The 27,679-nt window shown below is 45.4% G+C and overlaps 1 protein-coding gene across 4 annotated transcripts; it reads right to left on the minus strand.

Annotated features, from left to right (window-relative positions):
• Positions 1–373: 373 nt before the first annotated feature.
• On the minus strand, positions 374–27,679 carry LOC108926200 (BTB/POZ domain-containing protein kctd15-like). Of its 4 annotated transcripts, none has more exons than XM_018738780.2 (5): positions 27,632–27,679; positions 19,405–19,580; positions 14,452–14,596; positions 8,667–8,972; positions 374–3,029 (listed from the first exon to the last, which is right to left on the minus strand). In XM_018738780.2, exons 2-5 carry the CDS (start codon positions 19,566–19,568, stop codon positions 2,871–2,873), a joined length of 774 nt encoding a protein of 257 aa, XP_018594296.1. In that variant the 5' UTR covers positions 19,569–19,580; positions 27,632–27,679; the 3' UTR covers positions 374–2,870. The 4 variants fall into 4 exon arrangements, with proteins under 4 accessions (XP_018594296.1, XP_018594295.1, XP_018594294.1 ...); XM_018738779.2 differs by lacking the exon at positions 27,632–27,679 and adding an exon at positions 23,019–23,181; XM_018738778.2 differs by lacking the exon at positions 27,632–27,679 and adding an exon at positions 22,661–22,959.

A 27,679-nucleotide genomic window follows, 5' to 3' on the forward strand; every position in this document is an offset into this window, starting at 1 on the left:
TTGAATAGATAAGATTTCTATAATAACAGCTCTTGTTACAAATATCGTATGCTGGAGTCGTCATTGTCATGCATTAAACGCCTTTTGTTTAGGTATTTTAATTTCAGATAATCTATTTTTCTTCATCAACAACAGGAATCATGGAGGAAATGAACCCTGATACATTAGGAATGGCTGTTCAGGTCTTCGTGGCCATGTTATTTACCCTTATGGTTACACTGTGAATGGTGCAGGACAATCTCAAATAATCGTTGTGGTGCAAAAAACGAACAATGGAGGAAACCAACATTAAACAAACAGTCCATCCTTTTATTAACGCAAATATTCAAATAAAATCAAATGATGGAGTCACTGTAAGTTCACACATGCCCTTTAATACTATAATTATTAAAACATTTTGCTTAAATAATATACATTTGCACCTTAGTATACCTTTTGAATTGCTTTTAGAAAATTCGTATGTACACAACATATTGCTTGCAAATTTTTATTCCTGACAGTTTTTTTCTTTTTCAGGAAACCTAAAGTAGGACTTTGAGGATCTCGATATTGTTTTTTTTTTAAATATTTTTTTTTTAACCAAAAGCGCACAGTCAAACCTAGAGTCCTAATACGTTTCAATATACAAAGAACTATACAAGTGACTAATCTTGGGACTAAAGAGCATACAGAAAAGTGATCTGTCGCTTAGCCTCTGGACTTGCCTCCAGTGGATGGGAATGAATCTGGTGCAGAATCAGCGTAATAACACACACAACACTTCTTTCCATGACTGAACTTCTTTCATTACAACGACGCATAATATACAATTCAGAAGAAGGAGCGTTTGAGAGACACTGGACAGTCTGGGGTTTTTCTCTCTGTGTATGTCTGCTGGGTGAGGGCTCACGCACTGAAACCAGTGTGTGGGTCAGTGATCTTAGGTGTCCTGCATCTCACAAGGTCAGACCGGGAGACAAATCGCCCTGCGAGATCAGACCCTTGAAAGGATCTTGCTGCGAATGTTTCTCCGGTTAGCCGACCTCCTCTTGGGCGGAGGCACCGGTTTGTCTGTGGGTGCCGGCTGGCGAGGGGTTGCGATGGGACGCTATAACAGTTTTGCAAACTGGGCCAGCGAGTTAACCGAGAGTTAACAGCTGCACCGTGACGTGCCGCGTATTGTGTTTCTCCTCTTTCTACGGTGAGATGGTGTTTAACGGATGCTAACGTAATGAACCTGAAAGGTTCTTGGAGTAACCAGCAATGAAAGAGATCCACACTGGAGGGAAGCAGTGGACTCATTCCGTAAAAGTCAGCCTCAGTTCCAGGTGGGGCAGTGTCCAGTTTGGGTAATCATGTGACCTGACCCATGTCTCTGCTCCACTTCCACTGAGCCCCCGGGCCTCAGCTCTGTCTAGGTACAATGGCCTGCTTCAGTCCTCCGTGCTGTGGGGCGAAGGCAGAGCATGACTGGCCTGAGGGTTCGGCTGCAATGAGGGAGGCCATTGATCGTTCCCAGTCGCTCTGTGTCCCGCGCCCAGGGGATCGGGGGCAGGGCGCCTCGTAAGCGCTGAGGGCTAGACCAAGGGAGGAAATGGAGCAAATTTCCCATAGTGCAGCTTATCATGCTGGGTGCCTGGACACGAATGGCCCGCAAGTGCCTGGGTAGCCCGAGGGCTCTGTTATGTCTCTGACCCGCCATCATACTAAGGGCTTGACTTTACTACATAACGCAGGTTTGTCATGAGCGACCCCCGCGTGCTCTCCAACCACAGAGCCGGCATCTCCTTAACGTTACAATTTATGTCAGGATTCTGACATAGTGTCCTGTGTCTGTACATGTTCAAAAGGGCAATGGAGACACGTGGAAAGGTTAATTTCGATAATCCCAAAGAGTAAGTCGCAAGGTTGCTTTTTGTAGGAACCCTCCATTACATATTCTGGGGTGGATGATTTCGAAATGCCTTTGGAGGAGCTCTTAGAAAACACAGGTTCCCCTGCAGTCCTATTCTAACAATTGGGCCTTCTCCGGCTCTGAATGCATTACCAGCCAGACGGCTTTAGCCACGTTGCCTCCAGACATAACAGTGCTTCCCGAGCCAGCGCCAGGCAGCTCCTACTTATGCTCTCATATCCCATGACTTTTGAAAACAAGCTTCAGAAATCCTTCATATGGAAAATAACAAAAATAAAGCTATAGATCATAGCTGCAGTAAGAACAAAAATTGATTAATACACTGGATTATATGATCAAAAACAAAACAATGGATTTAGCACTGTGCAGAGAGGTGAAAAAGGATTGTTTGTTCTTTTTTAAATATGACACCCACTTGTTAAGCGCAGGTGACGTGGGCAGGCTGTGGACTGGAATCCTTGAGTGGCGTCTCCGAGCATCGGCCCGCTCTACGCCAAAACGCCCACCTCCACGCTGGCTAGCACTGTCCACATTCAGCCGCATCGCCACACAAAACACATGGACTGGACTGCACGACACGCTGGGATGCGCTGAAGGGAGGAGCGCCTGCCGGGTCCCCTGTAGAGTCTGTCCCGGATCGGTCCGGTCCGGTCCTGCTGGCTCAGCAAGCCTTGGTTCAAAGCAGAAGCAAGCCAGGAGAGCTCTTCTTCACAATCCCTTACTTAGAACTTCTTTGGGTGTTCTTGACAGCATCAAGATGTGTTGTTTTCTTTCTATCTGAAGACTAGCTGAACTTACATTCCCTTTAGTGCACTGTGCTCCACAGGGCTGGAAATGTCTGCACAATCTGCTAATGCTTAAGCGTTCCGAAGTTGGTCCTTTTCAGATGAGTGAGCGGGGAAAGGGGATGGGGTGAGATTGTTCTGTGGGATCACAGTCCGCTTTGGTGCCAGTCCCACTCCCAGCCAGACGTGCTCTAGTCCAGGGGCTCCTGCTTTATTCTGATGGGTGTGTTGAGAGGCTGACATCGACGGTCTTCACGACACAGCACGTACTCGCTGAACTGGGACGAGTCCACGCCACCGCCGCATGACGCTACCACGCTGAAGCCTCTCTGGAATAGCCGCTCTAGAACCTAGAGGGACAGCAGATGAAGAGAAGGTTTCAACGTTTTAAGGAACACCCATCCTTGTTGGACTAAAACTTGGAAACTCTGTAGTCTCACTCACTCTCTGCAGGTAGCTGGAGGCATAGTGGTTATAGCTGTTCTCCGCACTTACATTTGAATTTACTCATTTAGCAAACAGTTTCCTCCACAGTGAAGTACATCTCTGAGACAAAATACAACGAGTGCATTTGCTCGAGCAGTCATAGGTCTGGCCTTGAGTCCCTGCTCCAGCTGTTGAGTCCCTGCTCAAGGTATTTACCCTGAACCGATAAAGTAAAAATTAGCCGTCGGTACCTTAGTGCACAAACGTAGCATTGTAAGTCAGTTTGGAGAAAAGTGTCAGTGCAACGAAAAAAAGAGTAATAATGAATAATAACAGCCTTAGTTGTGCTGCTAATGGGTTTCTCAAAGGTATTCTTAGGCCGAACCACTGTTGTGTGTTTGCAGGATAATGGGGTGCAGATCAACTTCGGACACACTGTCCTAATGTAGCTGTTCGAAACAAAATGTATGGTTTCCAATATACTGTACTGTACTGTTGTTTCTCCTTTAGTTTTCATTGGCCTTGGACAAATTAAAGAAATAATATCGGTGCTAATAACGTAAATCCCCACATCATCGGAGAGATGCTGGCCAAACTCTCTGACAAGAACACATCTCAGACAGCTGGAAATTTCGGCCACACACGTCAACAGTCTCATTAGAGAAATGGAAAATTTGTAGGAGAACACAGTCCAGCCTACTGTTCATCAGAGACGCAGGCTGTGGTCTTGTGATCTGACGTGCAGCCTGAACTGGCATCACTGTCCCAACCCATTTCACGTCCGCTGTCATCTTGGCGATATTCACAGACTTGCTTTTCTGTCCGTTGCCATTGTTGTGCTGATGTTTTTTTTTTTTTTTTTTTTTTAACATATTTCTTTATTTATTTTCTTTAGAAGGGTGTCCATTTAAATTTCTCTGGGAGCAGAGCTGTGTGTTTGTTACCCACTGCTGTAGAGCTGTGTGTGGAAATGAAAGGTCTTGCTCAAGGCTACACTGCCAGAAAAAAAAAAAAAAAACTGTAGAAGTTGAAGTGAAATGCCGATTCTTCCTAAAGCCCAGAGAAACCAGTAGCTTCACTTAGCAGAACAGCTTCCATCACTGGTGGGCTGGCAGACAGAGAGACCGCCTGAGCTACTTAAGTATTGCATTTCATTGTGCAATTTACAGCATTACAGAGATTCCTGTAAGTGTGTGTTGGGTGGGTGGATGGGAGGGGTTGCTAGTTAAGGAACTGGGAGATCACATAAACAGATACAGCGTTTTTTAAACCGGGACTGAAGTTTGATTAGGAGCCGAACACATTTTTTCCCCCTTAATGAGACGCCAATAAAATAAAGGGCGTTGTGCAACTTGGGCTTGGTAATGACCGCCTCGGTCGCTCCCATTGCCAACGCACGGTGACTATGACCGAGTTGCTAATTAGGAGAGAAGTGCGGACAGACAGCTGAGCGCGAGATGAAGACCAGCGCTAATTAAGAACCGTGCCAGACTCAGACTCGCAAACCCGTGACAGAAGATGGAGAACAACCACAATTATGGAAATTATATTACACTCGCTGCTCTGATCGTTGCATCACCTTGTGCTTTCCCTCAACATATGTTATTGTCCGACCAGACGTGTTTTGTGGTATGGCTCGATGGCCCTTTATTCATTTTCTAATTGTCCTTGAAAATAAGTGAATATCTTGCCACTACCCTTTAAAATATTCGTTAAAAAAAAGAACAAAAAATGAACATAAAGAAGAGCCCACAGCATCTGGACAGATATGACTTATTTTCCACTGTTTATATTCTGTGTTGAGAGTATTAGGTGGGCATAGAGCTATGGAACCTAGCACATCGTGCACTTCTCCATGCATGGAGGACTTGTGCCAGCTGAGTAACAGGCGAGGCCGATCACGAGTTTGAAGAGCCAACATCGAAAGTAATCCACACTCCTGAAGACCATGTGCCAATTCCTACTGTTCTATACGACTCATTGTTTTCTTATTTCTCCTCTCCCTCCGCTCATAGTTTTGAAGTTATGGAAGCCGCTCACGTTTCTGTCACTCGTTTGGCCATCTTCTCGTGCCATGTTCTTCCGTAGGCCTGTGGACGAGAGCCTGGGAATCGGAGCCTGGCAACTAGACCCGACGTGAGGTTCAAATGAAGACGACCTGCATGCTGTACCGCCTCCCCGGCATCAAGGACGTGACAGGAGCCTGCTGGGGCGGGTGGGGAGCGGTTTACGCTCCCGGCTGCGAACGCTGTCTGGTGCAATATTGATGGCTGCGGGAGCGGGATCACCTCTCCTGACAGGAAGGCTGCACAGATCTCCGTCACAGGGGAGCACGGGCGCAGGTCTGCGTGACACGCGTCACTGCAAGTAGGACGCGAGCCGCCGTTTGCGGGGACGGCCCTTTGTTCAAATATAAATGGCCCCCGACGCCTGGCGGTGTGTGCTTGTGGTGACTGCTGCCCCGTCTCCCGCTTATCATATTCAATTTCATCTAAAATTAAAGATCCTGTCAATTTGGTATTTACAAAAAGCCTGTTGTTCTCCTTCACAAGGTTCGCTGTGTCTGCTGCAGAAGTTGTGCACAACTTTTCAAAACGATTGGAGTATTGTCTGATTTTCTTTTTTTTTTTAACTTTTCGTTTTTGCATCTTCTAAAGTCTTACAGTGACACTTTGGAGAAGTTGGGAAGAGTCTTTCAGAGACTTCCATCTGTGCCATCCTTCCAGTTGACTCTAGAGACAAAGAGGAGGACAGGGGAGAGGGAAGGCCCTGGCCCCACCATACGACACGGACACTGACGCTAAGAGGACCGGCAGCGTGTCGCACCCGGAACGCTGTGTGATTGTGTCTGTGTCCGTTCTCATCCAAACACTTCTGTACTGTGATTGCGCCTGCACACCTTCCTGAAAGCTTCTTCCTTCCTACACCGTCCTACTCCACTGGCGCCTAAGGCTCCTGCACCAGCAAAAACCTCCCAGGGCAGGCGGTTTATATTTCGCTCCAGATTCCTCGCAACGACAGTGGGAAATGTTGATTAAACACTGCTTTCTTGTGCTTTGTTTGTTTGCTCTTGTTTAGAACAGCTTTTCCCGCTTGTTTTCCCGCAGCTGATGCACAATCACAAGCACATACAGGATGGTGCACGTTCAGAACGTCTGTGTCTCTTTCTCTCGGTGGCTAAGGTTTCCTCCCTGCAGGGTGGGGCTCCCCGTTCCCATGGGCGAGCATCCAGAAGTGCAACCAAATCACACACACATGCTCCCTCGGTAAAGTGAGACCTTTTCTCTGAGCCTTTTCATGCTTGTGTGCAGCAGGGGGAGAGGACAGCCCAATGAGCTGTTTAGGAACAAACTTCCCTTACAGAGAGAACACCGCTGTCGGATTCCTCCTCACTCGCCTACGTCAGGTTGAACGATCCTTCCCCAGAGGAAAAACAATGGCCCTTTGTTGGTTCTGGGGAGGCAACATCTTGTAAAGTTTGTCTTCCTAAACGCAGCCTTGCATCTTAGATCGTGGTTCAAGCATGCGCCACTTCAGGCTTTGCAGATCACCCCAAGTGGGAGAGGGTTTCGGCCCTCGGATACGCCGGCCGGCTGCATCGTGAGCTTCTACAAAGCCGTGGGCCACCGGAGGGTTCCTGAAGGACAGCCGCAGAGGTGCAGCGCTCGTCCCCTTAGCGTGAGCTGTGAACTGCTTCGTGTGACCTGCAGTGTTTAAGAGAGCGAGTGTGTCGGTCGGCAGGAGCGCGTGTTGAAGGAGCATGCACCCGCTGTCCTCCGGGCATTCTGACAAGCAACGGAGAGCGCAGTCAGACTTCCAACCTTCACTAGTGTGAGAAAGATCTGGTGAAATCAGGTGAAAACGCTTAGAAAGAGGCCCTTGAGTAGCACTCCGTCTGAGAGGAGGCACACCTTGAGACAAAAGGTCTTTTAAAGCCCACCATGTCCTTATACATTAAGCAAAAAAACTTTATTAACAGCATACCCCGGGTGTCACATTTCTCGCGGCAAGAAGTGTTGCTCGCAGTGGATTAAAGCTTTTATTTCACTCCTGCTCCTGCAGAACATGTATCCTGTAGCAAAGGCAGTGATGAAAACTGAAATGGTTCCCACTTAATTTGAAACGGATGCTAGCACACTGCGACCGAATTCAGCTGTAAATAGACTGGAAGAAAAAAAATGTTGTGTTAGTTGATGCGCCAATTAATTATATTGCAAGCCATTTAAAAATCTATAAAAAGAAGTATAAACCAGTTTAGGATGTTTGAGAAATTCTAAGTACAGTATTAAAAAATGCAATACATGTATTTAAATTGCTGCAGGCAGTCTGGTACTGAAGCCTTTTTTAAAAGTGAAGCTACATCTTAAAAGGAGTGAAATATGAATAATGCATATAATTTTCTTCCTTTTCATCACTTTCTTCCTTTTCATTTTCCAGAAAACATGACCATGGACCAAGGTGCCTTTTCTCCACCCTGATACCATCCCTGGAAGGACTCCATGCGAGGAACTGGGTGCTGGGGTCGGTGGGCCGGGTTCAAGGCCGAGGCTTTGAGCCCTTTGTGCGTGACGCGGGGTTTTCTGCTGTTGCTCCTTTAACATGTATGGATTGTACTTTGCATGTGTATTTGCATATGTATGAGCGTCCTGACTACGGGGCTCACCTGCTGTGAAATTGGTAGAGATGTAGTTTACGCCCATCATGCGGTTGGTACCAGCAGAGCGGCAGTCGGGACCTTTGGTGACGAGCAGCGGAAACTACTGGCCTCCCTTCCTCTTGCCACCTCCCCAAGGAGCTGAGTGCCACGATATGCGGCTCGTCGTTCGCGAATACCAAGCAACGCAAGAGCACACGATCTCGCCAGCTGGTGCATACGCACAAGAGCCACACTGCCAATGAGTGAGGCGCCTCCAGGACTCGCACCTCCATTAAGACACGGAGGGGGCGACCGCACCTCAGTTGCCGTGTCAACACACCTCTCCTCCACACCTGTCAGCCCTGCCAAACATCCTCTCACCTGCATGCGGAGCAGGCTGGAGCCCCCCCTTCCTCACCGCCACCTCCAAATAATACACATTCCATCACATATGTCCCATAATGCATTAGCTGACATGAGTCCCTGACTGAAAATCAACTCTTGTTACAAACATTCGCGCTTAATGCTGAGATTGATGGGCCAGTGAAACAATAAAAAAGTGACTAGAAAGTGACTGGAAAGTGTCAAAAAAGCGGATTTTTTGCACAGCACTATTCTTAAAAATGACTAATGTATGTTTATGGGACATTCTGTCATTTGTGCAGCAGATTAGCCAGAAGTTAAGGATTTAAAATCAAAACCCTATGAGGCAACGGCTGCTAAAAAACCCGAAAAGGTCCCTAACTTCAAACTAAGTAATTTTACAACACTAAAAATTAGACAAATAAAACAAAGCAATAAGTTATATACATATATATAAAGTATACATATATACATATTATATATAAACTGCGGGTGTAAGCAGTGGGTAAATAAATAACAAAACGGTGACTGGCAGGTGCTGAGATCGTTTCAGACCCCCTACCTGCACAGAGTTGAGCCTGCAGTAGCCGTTGAGCGGGAAGCGGATGACATGCGTGGGGTCCTGGTTCCAGCCGGCATTGACCGAGTTGCACATGACATCACCCGTCTCGGGGAAGATCTCTTCTATGAGCACCTTCTCGCCACTGAGCGCGATGCGCTCTCCCAGGTCAGGGGTGACCCGCACCACCAGGCAGTCACAGGGTGGGGCTAACTTGCGCTGCTCCCTCTCCTGCTTCCAACGCTCCAGCTCCTTGATCATGGGCGTCAGCTGGTAGTAGCGGGCCTCCTCGTATAGCAGGTGGAAGTCCTGGGGACACAGGTGGTGGGGACAGGGGAGTCACGGACACAACCGTGGCACGTAAAAGGCTCACAGGCTGGGGGATCCTCCGGATGTTCATCTTTGAATACTCCTGACATTAGCTGCTGTAGTATTATAGTAGTACGTTGACAGTTACCAGGACTCTGGTTCAGATCTGTGCTGAAATACTCTCAGTCAAGGTACTTAACTTGAATTGCTCCAGTGGAAATTTACCAGCTGGACAATTTCGTAAATGAATCTAGGTAGCTCAGCATACGTTTGGCTAATGCTTTTCTCCAGAGCAACTTACAATGTCCTTAGAGTTATTCACCCATTTATACAACTGGGTAATTCAGGGTAAGTACCTTGCATGAGAGTACTACAGGCAGGATTTGAACCTGTGACCTTTGAGTGTAAAGGCAGCAGCTCTAACCACTACCAGCTGCTCCTAGCTGCACAAGCCTTGTAGTCACCTTGAACTAAGGTGTCATTTGAAATGATTAATAATTACCAGTATGATGGCTGTTTTACAACAAGGTTTCCAAAGAGGATGCAGGTTGGCTTCACTGAGTTAAAACAATTATGATTTCTGATAATTCATAAATTACCTACTGACACTGATCAAAGTCTGCCATAATGTTCTTTCCAAACTGATCAGTGGAAGTTATTAAGAGAATTAACAAGGAAAATATATTTTTAACAGGGATAGGAAGACAAAGGAAGGATGAACATTCACCTAATTAAAAATGCCAACTCTTTTATGCAGTGTGAAAAGGGAACTAAGGAAATTAATTTATTCATAGATGAGCATAAACTATGGACGGAAAGGGTCCATTTCTCGTATTTTGTTGCCATGTACAAAGCAAATTAGTCATCTTATGAGACGTTTGAGTCACCCTTTCCTGCTCTTTCAGTGGCCACGTACTTTACCAGCCACACAGAATGCTGACACACATGTATGATGCTCAGCTGGGAACTGCTACGCCTTTTTCTCATGTAAGTATGCGTACATATACACACGGACGTATAAAAGCAGTGTGTATGTAAACACACAAAAAAAGCAAAAGACAAACAAGAAAGAGCCCTGTAGTGCTTGTAGGTGCGCTGAGAGGTGTCCAGCTTTGTAACCACAAACAGTCAGCAGGGAGACTACAACGGGATCCGGGAGGGTGTACGGCAGGCCGGGGGTCTCACGGCTCTTCTGGAGCGCATCCTTTCTCCGAGCAGGGCAGTCTACGAGCAGATTGCCTGCCGCGCCCCAGGGCTCTGCCTGCCGGGGGTCGTTTGCCCTGTCGCTCTCCCCTCTAATTTCCCACAAGACCAGATGGCACAATTGCTCAAAACCGCCATAAAGAGCGGCGCGGAGCAGGAGCCAGCTCCAAACGGCAGCGCTATCGGAACGGGCCAAGGGCCTGATTTATGGGGTGCAGGCAGTTCCATAGTACAAGAACACAGAAGGACGTTAAATGTCCTGCTTCCGTTTGATTTCCACATAGCGAACACTATGGAAACCATTTCAATGGATTTCAGAGATAGTATCTATGGAAAAAAGGCGCATTTGCACCTTTTGAGTTATAGCGCACAGTTTAGGATATATTTCATTTCCCTTTCCTTCTCTTGCTAAACCAAGGAGAAAAAATTGAGCAAAAGCCACCATCAGCTCTGGGTTTGTCTGGCATGAGGAGAGGCTCTCCTCTTCCTCTCAAGAGCTGTGTGGATTCAGGTATTGAAGTGATGACTTAGGGAAGCTTTCTTGTCAGTCACAGTGTGCAGGGCTGGAAAATCTACCGACTCTCTTCGGTGAAAAATTGTCCACTGACCACATGTCTCGACCCCTCTTACAGCTCCTCCTTCAGTCTAGATGTACACTCTAGATCTCAGATGTCATGCAAATGCTCTAATGCTTAAACACAACCGTGTGCGTAGTCTACTGCCATTTTTCTTTTTCTCCTCCCTCCAACCTTCAGTCCTGTCTTCTGCTTGCAGACAATTTGCACGCAGAGATGCACCCCTTCAGGGTCCTTTCTGTACCAAGCTGCTGCTCCTCTCCACTTGTCATAGGTGAGGGGTGGAACTCTTATTAACATAGGGCCCTTTCTGCGAGTCAGTTCGCTCACCCCGAGAAGGACACAAAAACAAAGGTTGTAATCCGAGCCTCGGAAATGGGGATCCGAAAGGTGCAGCTGGCCGCTGCCGGCTGCCAAGAGTAGAATTATCCAGGCCGTTTGAGATCCAAAATAATGACCCGACCTGGTCGCCCACCCGCAAGGCAAATTCTCCCAACGTGGTCTCCCACTGTTACCCAGCACCAGAACACGGGTGACAACACGCATACAGAAAGAAACTGGGAGGACAACTTTGAATCGGCAAGCCTCATGCCGCAACGACAATCGGGCTGTACTCCCTCCGACAAGCTGTTGACGGCACCCCACGTGTTGTTGACAAGCACAGCACACCGTTGCCTTTGGTTTGGCAAGGTTTTTTGGGATGATGAACGCCCCATTGCACCACTTGAGCCCATGGACTGGCTGTGGGACGCACTGTGCCCAGATCAAGGCTGTTACGAGCAACATGCCGGCTCAGGAAGCCTAACCTGGAGAACTCACACCTACAGTACAGCAAAAACACTTCAATAAGGCTGCAAAACAAACCTCTGGACTCATATAACCTTTGACTGAATGCTTACAGGGAGTAAAAGCTAAGTGGAGGAACTGGCTACCAGCCGTACTCTAGGGTTTAAAACCAGGCTTCCTGATTTATATAATCTCATTGTTCGCCCTACCTGACATGCGGTAAAGGCTGAGTACTGAAAACACAACAGTGCCCTGGCAGTTTATGAATGGTGCTCGGGAAAAAATTAATGTTTAAAATGACAGCCAGTTTTATGGGAGACTAAGTTCCAGATTGAGCTGCATTCTTTAAAAAAATCACAGAACTCTAACGGTGTAAAATCTATTATACTGCGTAAGGTATTAACATCCATTGAAATCCAGTTCAGAAATCAAGTGCGTGTTTGTACTTATCTAAAGGCCTGTGTGATTGCCTTTATGTAAGGGAAAAAAAAAGTAAAGAGGAATGCGGACCGAACTTGCAGCAAATGCTACGAGAAACAGAGAACACGCGGGTAACACAGAGGAACCAATTTGCACCACTCGTTGGTGAGATTTTTAAATGCTACCTTGGCTTTCACATTGATTTAGAGAAACACGCAGCGCCATAGCTGCCAGCGCAGCAGAGGCTAGCCCCGTGGGCGATGCAGGCGTGATTGTGTGCAGATAAGAACATGATCAATTCTCTCTGACAGCGTTTGCATTTTCCCCCCCAAGTTCACTCAAAATTGAGAGGCGAGGAAACGAGTGGATTATGATGGCACGAACGCGGTTACAGTGTGCTTCCCTCGTACGTATTTTTGGGCTTCTTCATCGACAAGTTTCCATGCCTGCTTGGTCACGATGACACCGAGCTCCCGGTACCGAACACGCTGGTGTCCTGAGCACTCGGCAGTGTGGAATGACACCTCCGGGTTGCCACAGCAGGGGGATTCTTTCCATATGGCTCAGAGCCACAGTCCGATTGACTGCATTGACCCAAACACATTTCATCAACTATGTTTCCACTGTCACGGGGTTGAGAGGTGCGGGGTGGAGATCTTAAGGGTAAGTGTAGCAAAACCGTTTTTTTCCAAAAGTCAGCTAACTGTGAAAATGAATGCCGGCTTTATTGCTCGGTATTATCACATCCCTGGTTATGGTGGCTGTTAAACGCATTAAGGCCTTATGGGCCATCTAAGTACAAGTGCGGGACCGTGTAAACAGAAAATCCGTTGCAAAACCGTTCGAATCGGGAAGTCAAAGCAACGTGACACTTTGACAAGCTGAATATCACAAGGCCTGCTCTGGCGCCGATAGATGGGCAACGGGAAGCAGGAAGTTGTGTCTCCTGCCATGTACAACGCACACCTGTGTACCTGCGGTGCGGCACGGAGGCCCGTGCTGTTAGACGCTCTGCTCTTTCATCCTGCTGTAGCTTCCTGCCTGTCTGCCACAGCAATTGATTCAGCTGTGAGGGACAGCCATTGTGTGCCTGGGTGGTGATGTCAAGATTGAACTTGGCGCACCGGGAGGAGACGAGGCAGAGAGAGCACACAGCACAGCCTGCTCTGTGAAAAGAAGCCTCTTGCTGGAAAACCGCAGCACAGATTTTGCCATTTTAAGTGTCCGTACTTGCAAAATTTTCTTTTCGGCTTTCTATAAAACGCCACCCTGTTCAGTAGAGTCACATGCTCGCATTAATGTTAGCAACTTCTATTGCAATGAAACCTTTTTTTTTTTAATAAAATTCCACAAATTTAAAACGATCAGCATGTCTGAACCCGTTAAAGAAAAACCAAGTTTAGAGTGAGACCACAGAGTCGCACACACTGCCAACAAATGGTGTCATTCAAGTCTACAGTATCCATAACTGCAATAAGCAGAACAAAGACAGATCCAGTGCGATCTCTGCTCCAACCTGAGCTAGCTGGACTGAGATCCTTCCACATAGCCGAGTCCTGTGTTCCAGCGTGAAAGTGTATATTTTGGACACACCGATTCTCAGGTGTCACAGGAGAAGGATCCATAGCACTGGGGTGCTTGCTAACAAAGGCCAACTGGGGTCCTAATATGGCACGCTATGTGCTGGAACTAAGTACGTCTCTAATCCCCATCATTGCTCCAGCTAATGTGTTCGATTGGCTTCATTTAGTTTTGAAGCAGAAATCGACAATGATGCCGATACCAGCTGCTCAGCTTCTGTGCACGTGAGAGAGGATAAGACAAGAGCCTATTAAGATCAATCTGTGACTGTTGGCACACTGTCCATCTCTTCAAAGGATTGACCACGCCACAGAGTAAAAATACGAGGTCCCTAGCATCAACAGCTCACACGCACAGAGGTTGTTGTATGGCAAGGACACACCAATCTCCTTTGTTCAGTGCAATATTTACTGTGCATGAGGCACTTGCTGTACATCATCCACATACAGGCTCAAGGTAAGGCTCTACCTGGAGCCAGATTCTACTTGTTCATCACTGTCACGTTAAAAACCTTGTTTTGCTTCCTCCTCCTAATTCAGACCTGCCAAAAAGACATAGGGCTTTTGGTCTAAGGCTGTTTATATTTTACAAATCTTTAGCAGTGTATTACCGAAATCTTACTCTATCAAAAGATACAAATGAATGCATATGAATGTTACAGGACTAATAGTGCATCATATAATATTAGGCACCTCTGGTGCTTTGGAAGGAAGATGGTATTTTGATAATACAGAAATAAATCATAGACCTGCAAACCTTTTATGACATTTACTTTTGTTGAGATGCTTTCTAAATTCATCCTGCCTTAGTGAGATCAAGGCAAGCACTGTTCCTGTTACTAACAGGGACCTATTCGTGATTTGGGACTTCAGAAAAGACAAAATACAAAATGAATGTAGCGCATTCCTGCTCACCTTGAAGTCGTCTGGCAGGAGGAGTTTGCAGGTACGCAGGAAGCTGAGGATGTAGCGGAATATCTCTCCATCTCGGTCGATGAAGTAGTGCTGCTTCAAGCTGTCCAACACGATGGGTTCCGTTCCGTTAAACAGCCGACTGATCCTACAGAGAAACACCGCCAGTAAGTTTCCTTTAAATGTTTCCACTTTGATTTTCACTGGGTTAATGAAGAGCTCGAAACAAGAGCGCTCGTCTGAGGTTTACTCTGAGTTACCCTTTTCCTGCCGACTACCTGCGGGAACAGCCTCTGTCACTGTCGCGATGGACAAAGGCAATGGTAAACGCAGTAAAACAAGTCACCTTTGCTGTTCAGTGTCTTCACCTTTTCAGTGAAACACAAATAACAGCACTCCTTTGTGGCCCATCATCTCAGTAAATGAGCTGCAGACTGACGCTCAATACACTTTTACCACCGTAAATAACTAAGACACATGCAAAGTTGACCAGCGGTTAATAAAAGAAATGAAAACAGTTTGAGAGCTGTATAAAACAGAGACAAGAAATTCTAGCATAAATTCTGTGACGATGAAAAATTTTAGCCAAACTTCACGTTTCACAGTTTAGGCGTTAATATAAGTATGCTGTCGCCATACGAGCAGGCCAGTTTCAGCAAAAGCAAGAAGAAGTGCTCAGAAGTGCTGCAGTCTTCACCAACGCCACTGTTCTCATGTTTGTATGCAACAAGAGACAGCCAGCCAGAATAAGAATTGTTCCCCGTAGCTTCATTTTCCATGCAAGTAGTTTGTAAAAAGCAATTTGTACTTCCGTCCGAATGCGAAAAGAACGAAGGTTCATTCCATTAATTTTTGAAAGGTTTGCTTTAATAAGATACTGAGTTCCAAAGGTCCTCAGTGAACCCTTAAAAACACATCGAAGTGAGGACTGTCTGCCGCTACTCTTGTTTGTTTTTTTTTTTTAAATCAGCTGTTTCTTTTAATGGAAATTGTTAATACAACTTGTTATTATATTGTTCCTTTTGGAAAGGCTGTCTTGTTGTATCCAGCCTTGGCATTAAAATCCATCAGTTTGACCTGGTTTTGGGGTTTCTGTATGATCACTGAGAGCACACATTAAAAAGATTTTTTCCTCTTCCAACCACCGTTTGTGGTTTACTCTCCGTTTACAATAAGATTTTGCAATGAGTGCCAGAACGAAAGCTGCGATAACTTTTAATTGCCCAATGTCGATGACATCAGTAATAAATGCAATAATTACAGACGGATTAGGATTGTTTGTAGGTGATGAACAAAGAGAGGCAAATGAACAGTTGAGTTTGTAGAAACAGGACTGATATATATCTAATCAGTAAAAAAAAAATTCAGTTAAGTGAACAAACAAATCCAAAATGATTTTTCTTTTTTCAACAAAACAGGCCATTTCAGCAGGCTTTATGGGTAATAGATGGATGTACTACACATAATACCCTAGCACAGTATTGGTGACCTGCTGAGCAAATCGCCAACATGTTATTAGTGAAAGAAGCCCACTGGGTAATGGAACAAGGAGACTATGTTCACCTGTCAAAGGACACGTAATGCTGGAGAGATTTGTCCTTCCTCCTGTCTTCACTGACTCATATATTTGTATGGTTAAGTGGCCATTTCTGGAGGGCACTCTTGCACAGGGTCCTGTCAATCGCTTCTCAACTCACACGTCGTCATAACATGCAAAGAGTTTTCTTCCACTTTTACACCACCCCTGACAATTTCAGAAGGTTCAGAGGTTCATATTCTTTGTGCATATGCAAATACTTCCCACAAAACAGATGCTGCATTGAAAGCGGTTCATGGTGTCTAACACACTCTTTGAATGGCTACTGAAGTCTTGCGTTTTGTGTCTGATTTGCACATTTCAGTTTAAAAAAGAAAAAAAAAAAAAAAAAAACATACCCAAGCTACTGGTTTGTTTCCACATGTAGATGCCCAGAATTTGTCAAAACCCATAACAGCAATAAAAAAAAGCATTATAGTAATGTCAAGGTACACTGCTTTGCAGGCCTTAACCCTGTGAATCAAACAAAAAAGAATTCACGAGGAGTCTGACTACAGAACGCCAGCGGTACGCCAGCTGGGACCCACCCTCAGAGGCTGAGTGGGTGCAGAGGGAGCGCCAACTTGTGTGTAATCCGGTCAGTTATAATCAAAGCCCTCCTCTGTACCTGGATCAGAGCAGGAGCTCCATGCCACTGCAAGGACAGCCCCCACCACACACACACACACACACACACACACACACACACACACACACACACACACCTCAGTTCTTCCTGTCTGGAAATCGATGCAAAATACTTAAGAAAAAACCCAATACTCATCTCCCTGCTACACCCGAGGTGGTCCTCTCTCATATGGTCTTGCAATTCTTCCAGCTAGAATTTCACCATACTGCTCAGGGGCATCTCTGGTTTTCATCTCGACTTTTTAAAAAAGCAATTAAAATGCAGCCTGTTTTCTTTTCTTTTTCTCTCCTTTTCCCCTTCTTTCTGCTCTCTCTCTCTCACTCTCTATTTTTTATCTCCAGTTCCTTTAGGTAAATCGCGAGAGAACTGGAGCCTCCGTAGCATCTGAAAGACCAGGACGCCCTCGCTCAGCTCCGCTTCTTTTCATGTGGAACAGGTAGTGCAGTCGGCCTGCTGCCTTCCTCCGGGAGGAAGAGTTTCGTAGATGGGCGGGGGGTTTGGAGGGACAAGAACCAGCTCTGATGTGAAATCCTGCCGGTGCTCAGTGGAAACTGATTCGGACCCAGCTGGAGGTAGGTTGGAGCTTCACGGGCCAATCTGTGTCAGTCCGGGCTTCGCTTCTAGAACTCGTGGTTTAAAGTGGAGATCAAGGCTGGAGATGTACAGGGTCAGGCGCTTTGATTCCCGGTAAGTTCAGAGACCCTTCAGCTGGGTTTCAGTCAATACCTAATGAATTTCTACCGTCATTAAGCCAAGTGTGCGAGTGTGTGTATGCCCAAGGTTGTGATTAGAATAAGGAAAGAAATATGAACTCTCTTACTGGATTAAATATTTGTTTGATATTCCCATCAAACAACAAAAATCACACACCAAGACCTTGCTGCAAGAGACTGGGTTTCATATTAATTACAAGGGTGCAGCTCATATCTCAGGAGCTTTTAACCCTCACTTCTGACGGGCCATAAACTGACTTGGACCAAGCGGGCAGAGCTGTGGCCCACAAGCCTACAGAGGCCCCTGCGCATAATCAATGTTTCATAGGCCCTGTCTCCAACACCGGCTGCAGGAATGAAGATGAATACCCCGACATTAGTTACAAGACTAAGTTTCTTTTCGCATCCTGCATAATTGAAAAGGCAATCTATTTTAAAAAAATCACGGAGTTAAAATTCTTCCAACTAAGACCTGCATTTACAGGAAATGTGGACGCCATGCTGCGTTGACAACGAACTTAGGAGTCCTATCACTCAGCTTGCATTAATCAGCTGCCCCGGAGGAATCGAGTTTCAAGGCTTTACGTACTTTTGCTTTATCTTTACATTTTGTTTTCTGGAATTTTTTTTAACACTTCCTTGTTTCTCTGAAAATTGACCGTCAGCAGGAGTTGGTAAAAAGGAGGAAAATACTAAAGTATCAACGATAGCATCCTCTTTCATGTGCTCTAACATAGTCCTCCAGTCTGAACCGCATCACAAGAGCAAGAAGGGGGGGGGAATTCACAGTGCAATGATTTATTGGTTTCAAGCAAATATTTGAAATAAGTTCACAAAGACACAAAAGCATAAAGAAGCTTTTGGCTCTTGTGAGCCAGGTGACACGGCGGCTAAGAAGAATTACTTGTAACTTGAAAACGACCGATTGAAGTCTACGGAGGGGCCCCACTGTAATCCCACGGACAAAGAGATTTCATGATGTTAGGGTTAGTCACTTTGGATCGAAGAACTAAGGAATGAAAGAAAGCCTGTACCTGACATGGCCCAAAACCTCAGTCCATCTGACTGTGCCTGCCGCATCGCCCCGAAACATTGCGACACGCACAGCAGTGCCACTTTACACTTTAACACATGTAGCCTGTTTAAGGTTAGCAGAAGGGACACATTTTGACACCGACTGTCAAACTTGCATCACTAAGCAAGGACTTGTCTGACATCTCACAAAGTTTGAATTTACATGTATATTATTTTATTCGTGACAGGGCTGAGTTATTACAATACAGTCATATGTACTATATTGTACAGCACCACACTAAGCTATTTTTGTATGAAAATATTCCTCAGTTTTTTCAAAAACCCTGAATATGTCTAAAATGGGTTGTCTAGCAGAGATCATCTATGTCTATAAAGCAGATAACACATGTATTAGACATGTAATAAGAAAAAAAACATGATAAAAAAAAAACATCTATGCTGCTGTATGCATCATGCAAGTTTTGGGAAATATTGCACTTGCACCCCTACATCCAAGGATTTTCATGCTTTCTTTACCTGCTAATTAATGCTCATCTTGTCAGTCCCTGGAGTAGTAATTTACTAAGAAATACACAGCAATAATAATTTAAATTCCTCTAAAAATCCTTATTTTCTCAGTATATTGAGAGGAGTGTTGAGAGCAGTTACATTTTCACTGTACATTCTCACAACAGTGCAGTTTAATTTAGCACGCTGCAATAGATTCAGAGTATTTTCTATTTCTCGTTCCCTGTGGTATATCAGACTGAGCTAAACCTAACATTAACATAAACTTAACACTCAACACTGACACGCTGATGACTGTAAGAGATGTTTTCCATTCTTTAAACCGCTAATTTAGTTTAGTAATTTCCCGGAGGAAGGTTTAGGCACATGCACCAGTGAGTAAAGCCCTGAATATACAACTGTTTAGGTGCTGAGAGCCTCAGCTGAGCCCAATTTTGCAGTAAAAAAGAATAAGTTACAAGCCGATGAGGTCTTACCTGGAGTCGGGGTACTTTGTGAGGGTGGCCAGGCTGCTCGTGTACATGTGTCCCCCCACGTCGATGTGAACCGGTGCGTTCGCCTTGGTCAGCTGGGCAGGGAGGGGGATGCCCTGAGCGGCCAGGGGGGACACTGGGGAGCGGGTCAGAGACAGGCGCGACATGGCTCTTCCCTCCTGTGGGCAATAGAGCAGAGCGGCCCGGTGTCACCAACCGCACTCCACACTCCCGTTAGATCACTCCTCCATCTGCCCCGGCACTTATTTAACGCACAAATTATTGCCACAACTTTAATGAAGTGCATTAGCATCTCTTTCTCTTTTTTTTTTGCCCCCATACCCCCGAGGGCCCGGTGGAGGGTTCGCTTATTAGCGAGCCAGAAAGAGAGATGCTAGGTGCCCCCCCCCCAGGGGACAGAACACACCGCGTGGGTCTAATTAAAGGTCGTGGGATGTGTGTGTGAGAGATGAAACACCCCTGACAAACGACACAACACACACGTACATTAACAGGTTTCCGAGCAGTTCTGGGTAATTTTGTCACTAAAAAGGTCCGTCACTGAATTGTAGCAGAGCTGAATAAAAAGGCATGTGTGTATTTTATTTTTAATAAGGCTTTCGGAGTCATTTTTATATGCATGTCACACGATGGGGTTACCCATATGGTCCAGTCAGAATTAGAAGCTAATTACTGCAAATGTAATCCTTTTCTAACAGGCACAATCTGACATTTTGGGAAATCTTAACCATATGCCTGATGCTGAGAAGTCAAAAAACGAACATGATGACCAATAATGTACTTCAGTGAGGTGAACTCTTTAAATGCTTTGTCCAACGTGACAGAAAAATACACAGGTGTCATAAAACATGAGCGAAAAAGGCAGTCCACCATTAAGGCAATTTTCCCCCCATCTTTATCTATTAACACTTTGACGGAACTGTTTTCGATTTTATCGAAACATTTCTGAACGGAAGGCCACAGGAGATGAACTGTCCCAGTTTCACAGGTTAAACAGACGTGGTGCCAGGACTTTAACACCATCTTTAAGACTTTCTTAACAAACCTATTAACACCTCATTTCTATCTTTCAAATTTCCTGCACAGGTTTAAAATGAGTAAAGTGAGATAAGCATTTTTTTCTCTTTCTTGTTCAATAAAAACATATTAATAATTAACTGTAAAACCTTAACTAGACTAGTTCCCACAGTACCATGCCGGTAACTATTTAGTTCTGGAAGAACGATGGCCCAGCAAAATAAAGTGTGAAAGTCAGAGATGAGAATTAACCAAACTGTGGCACTTTGAACCTGCAGAAGCTGAGGATGATACACTGATGAGGAGGAAAGAATGAAGAAGAGAAGGGTCTAAAGAGGAGAGAGTGAAGAATAAGAGGCTATGAAGAAGAGGAGGGAATAAAGAAGAAGAGGCAATGAAGAAGAAGGAGTGAAGAAGTAGGGGCTCCTGAAGACAAAGAGGTTGGGAAGAGAAGCAGAGTGGGTGAAGAAGAGGAGAGATGTGATGGAGAAGAGCGGGTGAAGAGGAAGAGGGAATGAAGAAGGGGTAGTGAAGAGGAGGACAGAGTGAAGGAGACGGAGTGAAGAAATGGAAAGGGTGAAAAGGAAGAGGGAAGGAAGAAAGGGTAGTGAAGAGGAGGAAAGAGTAAAAGAGAAGGAGTGAAAAAGTAGTGAAGAAGAGGAGGAAGTGCAGGAGAAGGACTGATGGAGAGGTAGTGAAGAAATGGAGAAGTGGGAGTAAAGATGGAGGGCTGAGGAAGAAGAGGGGGAAAGGCGAATGCGGTGAACAGGTGACAGTGATGTGGGGGCAGCGGAGGGAGTGAAAAAGAAGGAGTGAAGTGGGGGCAGTGATGAGAGCCCCACGCCCACCCCCTACCCCCTCATTCCCCCCCACACCACACCACACCACATGCCCACCACAGCCTACGGCCACATCCCGCTCCCACCCCGGTGTTTCCCAGGGTGTTGCCCGTGTACCTGCTCCGTTCATTTAATACCCACTGAGGGAGATACTGCTCCGCTCCGCTCCCTCAGAAAGAAGAGACTTCAAAAGACTCGGGAACTTTTGGGCGTATGAAGGTGTCCCACCTCTTCATGTAGCCGCCGGAGGCCACGGCAACCAGTACACAGATATTTATTAATGTTAAAACCCACCCTGGGCGAGTGTGCAAAAAGGGACGTGGGATAGGCTACGGGCCACACAGGTTAAGAGAAAGACAATGTTAGAAAGACAATGTTAAGTACTAGTTAACAAACAAGTCTTTTAAAATGCACTAGACTAGTAGTAGCTGCACGTGAGTGCCCGGAGATCCATGTTAGAATCGACAGCAAGTTCTCGTCACTCCTTTAGCGACCTTTATCGCAAACATATGGAAAGAATCGTGTGACAAAACGCTTCCGAACGAAGCTCTCCTAACATCTACTCCACCGCTGTTTTTCTCCCCCCCCCCCCCCCTCCACTCCTTCCTGAGTGACTTTTTAATGACCTCTCTTCGTCTTTGAGACTCATACATAATCATGTCACTTTCCCCTTTTTTGATGGGGAAAATCGTCGGTCCGCGCCTCAGCTACTTAAACTTCCACAAGATTTAAATATTACATAAAATGTGTTTCGTCTCCTTAAATGTGTGCCTGCCCTCTTGCCCCTATAACTTTTGATGACCTGCCTGTGTATACAAAAAAATCATCATGTAGACATATCATACACAGCTAGATGTGTGTGTAAGTCCCCCCGAAAAGAAGTATGGAAGTATACTTCTACTACTAGGTTTTTAAAAAAATTCCCCTTCGTAATGGGTTAAAATTCGCTGACAACATGCACACTCCGGCCGGGCTCGTTTTGTCAAAAATTAAAAACAATGTCATTAAGAGATTTCGACACTGTTGCCCCCCGATCGGTGCCCAAGGGGTAAATTGTGCCAAGTGCACAATATGGCGCCTTACACACATAGCGACGCGAGCGAGCCGTGCCTTCGGAGCGCGCGCGGACACACGCGGCACCGCGAGCGGCGCGCGGCGCCAGTCAGCTCGCGCCACAACTCCACAGGAGAGCACGTAGGACACTCACGGATGCCAGAGTATCCGCATTAACAGCCCGTACAAAAAATACGTACGATCACATTGACCGTCATTCCTCCAGTGCCCATTACAGAGGCGGCGAAGCACTTATCTGAAAGCATGAAACATCCTAGTACTTACAACAACGCTGTGCCACCCGCGCCTTCTTATGAAAGGAATCGTACCGTTTCGAACATGTTAGGAAGTCCGAGGAAATCCGAGGCAGATCGAGTCCCCGCAGCAGGTTGTGCGGTCGATGTCCCCGTTTTTCTCCTCTCTCTAACAGCGCAAGTTTTGCCCCGAACTCGGAGCGCTTCAGCAGCGCTGCATCGCGACCCGCCTGGCAGCCCGAACCTCCGCCGTGTACGAGCTAAAGAATCCGCGGGGCTCGCAGTCGGGCATCGATCTGAAAAGGGTCGCTGTGGCTTTAAAGCCGCGTTAGCGAGCGCGGAGCGGAGCCGTTCGGACCGGGCACTTTCCACAAAAGCAACAGAGGAAGCAGGCAGGAAGCAAGGCGGGCGGGCGAGCGGGCAGCGTCCTTACCTTAAACATAGAAGAATTCCTCTCCTCTCCTTTTCCACCTCCTATTTCTACACTTAAAATATGTTCCCGTTAAACGGACCGCTGTCTTCGCTTGCGAGGCTGATCTTTTCCCACCTTCTCGTCCCTCTTTTTTTGCTAAAATGAAACTGCCGGATCAGTTATGAGAAGAGAAAGCCAATAATCCGTCTCTAAATAACAGAGGAGAGCTAAAAAAGAATTCTTGCTGCGGGCTTTCCAAACGCCTCTGGGGCAGGGATTAGAGCGCAATTAGCTCAGCCCGAGTCGAGCCCGAGCTCATTTCAACATGAAAAAAGTGATATATTTCCTCCCGGTATGATCATCACCATCACACCACATCGTTTGCTCTTGTTTTATTTCATTTCTTTCTTATTTTTCTCTTTAAAGGAAAAAAGGAAGATCAGATCGGTCCTGCTTGTAACGGTTCAAGTTGTGGGTTGCAGGGGGGATAACGGTTTAATGTTGTTCAGTTTCAGGCCACTGTCACGTCGCTCAATAGTGGGAGAGAGGAAAAAAAAACAGATTTTAATCATTGTCATTTCGTCTGATGTAATATTTCCTCGGGCATTTTTCAACTAGGCATACAATTTCAGTTCCCAAATAAGTAATGCGGCGCGCGCCCGTCTCTGCGCCTGCACTTAAAGCAGCTATTATGGTGAAACGCAATAACTTGTTGATAAAAGTATCTGTGCAAAATTAGGATGTTGAATATGCAGATCTCCGTGAACAGTTTTCACGCGGCATTTTTGTGTCCCCCCTCGTCCTTTTTTTTTTTTTCTTTTTTCTTTCTTTCTTTTTTTTCCAGAGAGTATCTGGCATTGCAAACACCAAATATCCCGCAGGCCATTAAAAGCAAATGACGTCTATGGACGAGCATTGTGCGGCTGCAGAACGCGCCCTCGCCGCGCGCCGCGGGCCAAACGCGCCATTTCAATTAGAGCGCGAGCCGGATGGAGATGTCTGCCCTCCGCGTTCCCCAGCGCGAGCAGGAGCGCGAGACGGCACGGCTGCGAGCTCAGCAAGCCGCCGCATCCACCTCTCACAGATCTGCTCGATTAAAACAAAGGTGACTCGCAAAAATATTTGGTTAACTACAAAAAGAGAAAAAAAAGCACCAGTTTATTAAGCATTCAGCGATATGGAATTGTAACATTTATTTTCCGCGCATACCGCATGATCTGGTTTCGACACGTATTTGTCGCAATCCCTTATCCGTTTCACAGATTGAGGTGTCCACATAGGAGTGCTTATTGTTTATTTATTTATTTGTCTGTTTGTTTATTTGCGAGCAAATACATCTAAATAATGGATGTGGCGTTGAGTGTTATGACGATGCTGTGCAAATCCATTCATGACAGCCCCTTGTTTGTTTCTTGATGTTTGGCGCCAACCAGCGTGTGGAGAGATGAACGGTCACCCCCCCCACCGCGCCTCGCTGTATAGGCGTCCTTCGGCCGCCTCGCGCCCTCACTTCCTCCAGTCCGCGGACAGGAAGCGGGCAGGAGAGCAGCGCGTGCGTAGGGTCCCGTATGGTGACCAGCAGGCTGCGTGTTCAAGTCTCAGGAGGGGACTCGAAGGGGGAAGAACCCAAATAAAACATTTCTTTCGAAAGGAAACCTATTTAAATAAATAAACGCGAAAACAATAATAAGATATTAAATTTGTCTCAGATGACTAATGTTTTTGATGACGCTTTTTGTGTTCTGATGAATAACGCACGTGTGCGTGGCAAGGTGACTGAAAAGTAGCATTTGGGTATTGCGCATGCCTCCACACTTCGACTTTTGTCTTATATGAGTTACAGTTATTACTTCCTTACCTGCCAAATATCTCAGGTATTGTCGGGCATCTCACCTGTTCAAACTGAAGATGGACATCAGAGTGAAATTCACTATGGATTCAAAGTACAGACCAGCTTTTCTCCACTTTACCCCTCATTCGCATTTGCATGTGCACTTTTTCATTTACCAGATGCCTTTTTCTAAAGCCACTTACAGCTGAAAATGTGCAATGACGCATTTTGCAATGGATGAGCCTCAAGGCAAACAAGAAGGCATACCTGAAAAAAGTGATCTGTGTTTTAAAATGTAATATAGAAAAACGCAGCAGAGCATCGAAAGGCAAATTCCGCAAGGAAATCAGTCTCCATGCGCTGTCTAGCCACTGCTAGCTGTTCACAGCAGCCTAAACACATTTGTTGCTGCAGTTTTTACTGGTCCCATCATGGCTGTTTTGGTTAATCCCTGTTGCGCGGTATAATGTGAAAAGTTACACTCCTGCATTCTGTAATCGATCGGATGTGGTTTCTTTTGCAAAAACGCATTGAGACGGCACTGCAGTAATAAATTTGCGTTAAATGCATTTGGCAGTTTCCAGTCTTCAGACTACTGACATGGCTTTAAACGTGAAACAGTGGAATTTGGGTTGGATTTTGGCATCTAACAAAAAAAATGCATTTTGTGTTTAGCATGTCCAGAAGTGTTTAAAAAGCACGTTGCTTTCTAGAAAGTCCATTTACTTTCAGCAGTGGCAAACTGACGGTCGAAAACACCTCGCACGTTACATTCTGTATTTATATTTACACTTTATTATACCATAAAATGGCTAACTGCAATGGTTTCGTGAGGGATGCTCAGGTTGACTGTGTTATAAATATTAAATATTAATTTTACCAACTCCATTTGTTTTGTGTGGGGAGTATTGAACAATACGATTCATTAGGCAAAGTCTAAATTGTTGTCATTAATTCTACAGTATATCTCATGTTTGCATGTTATTTGTCCTTGATAAATTGAAGATTACAAAAAAAAATCAATCAGCACATAAGGCCTCAAAGAGGGAACGTTGAAAATGAGACGTACAATATGCATAAATGTATGACCCTGTGTGAATAATAACTTTGCCCCAAGGTTTGGAACCATGTGTCATTAATGCTAGACGTACTGTAGATTAGGACACAAAAATCTGGTGTTGTTCCAGTTTCAACATTTTGCCCTTGTTATAAAGGTGCTCATTATTTAATGTCCTTCTAAACCTTCCAATGTAGTCGTTTAACCACATCAAATTGTTATGATACGAATGGCACAATATAGTCAATAGAAGGAAACAAATCTCTGTTCGCAGTGGCATTCAGAAACCCACACACATGGCACCACGAGCCTTTCCCTGCTGCTAGATTAATTTGTAAACTGTAATGTACTACAGGGCGATGATTTTTCATGAATTATTGCCTAGATCCAATTTGTCAGCTCCTGCAAACAGCATTGTATAAGCACATGTTGATTAGATGACATTTAAAGATTTTGTGCCTGGCAACTAAAAAAGGCCATTCCATTACTTCAAATGTTAAACGTATGTGTTTAATTAAGTCAGCGAGCCCGCTGCAAATCTTGGCCGGAGTCAGTACCTATTGTTCGATGTTGGTTTTTCGATTATTAAACCTTTGAAATTCTGCTCTGTTGGATCCAGGTAAATTCTCACTGTTGTCTTCTCACTTGAGCTGAAAATACTATCTCTAGTGACTACAGTTCCATCATGTTTCATCTTTTCACATTATTTCCTCTGTATTTACACATGCCGAGAATGCAATCAAACTTTGAGTCGGAGGTGTTAAAATTATGTCTTAAAACCTGACGGAAGCGGAACCTGAGTTGCAGCTGCACCCGTTGGTGTCGGAAGACTGAAAATTCAATAAAATGTGTAACTGAAAATGCTTTAGAAATTGACACAAAGAAGAATCTCTACTTTAAAGCTATTTATAAAACTAATTTTAATTTTTGTAGTTCTTTCATCAGTATATGCTACAGGTTTCTAAATACCAGTTGCAACTAAGCCGCCAATTCCTTTTGGCAGTGAAAAATTAGAAGACAGCTCTTGATTGATATCTTCAATTTATGAATTTAATTTAAATTCAATTTGCTTTCTTCTTATATAGCATCTTGCCCAACATGGTTACCCAGAATCACATGGCATCCAGAGAAAGCCAGTGAAGTTACAAGAAGAACTGTGGGAGTGGGACTGGTAACATGAAAAAAGACAGGTGGACATACAGGCGATTAACTTGTGGACAGTTTGAAAAGTAAACGGATGAAGAATCCAGTAAGCAGCAGAGGAGGGTAAACATCCTGTAACAATCCGCGTTACTGTAAGTTTGAGTGGGAAACCTGTTAAATGTAGATAGTTGCATTATGGGAAATATGAATAAAGTGTGCAACCGCTGGGCGGACTTACGGGCAAAATGCTGGGGTGTGTGTGTTTAGGAGGGAGAGAAAGAGAAGAAAGCTCTAGAAGTGCTAAGCAGGCCTGGAAGGGTAGCTTGGTGGATAGGTTCTGGAAGAAAAAGGGGTACTTGGACCAAGAGCATTATTTTTCTGTGTGCTGGTGTTCAAATAAATGTTTTAGATGAACACCCCCATTCAAACCCCTGGTGCTGTGTGCCACGATAGTGTTAGGGCTGGTTCATGAAAAAAAAAAAAAAAAACCACACAGGCACATTATCAGGTCTAAAGCAGTGTAAACTCTGGCTCATACTCATATTCTGGATCACTCCGATCTGGTGTGCAGTCTAGGGGTCTGGATTGTGAGCATTACTTCACCAGTTCCTCCTTTGCCTGGGGTTTCAGCCCAGACTCCTCTCTCTGAGC

Source organism: Scleropages formosus, chromosome 7 (genome assembly GCF_900964775.1).
Source record: "Scleropages formosus chromosome 7, fSclFor1.1, whole genome shotgun sequence".
Classification (NCBI taxonomy): domain Eukaryota; kingdom Metazoa; phylum Chordata; class Actinopteri; order Osteoglossiformes; family Osteoglossidae; genus Scleropages; species Scleropages formosus.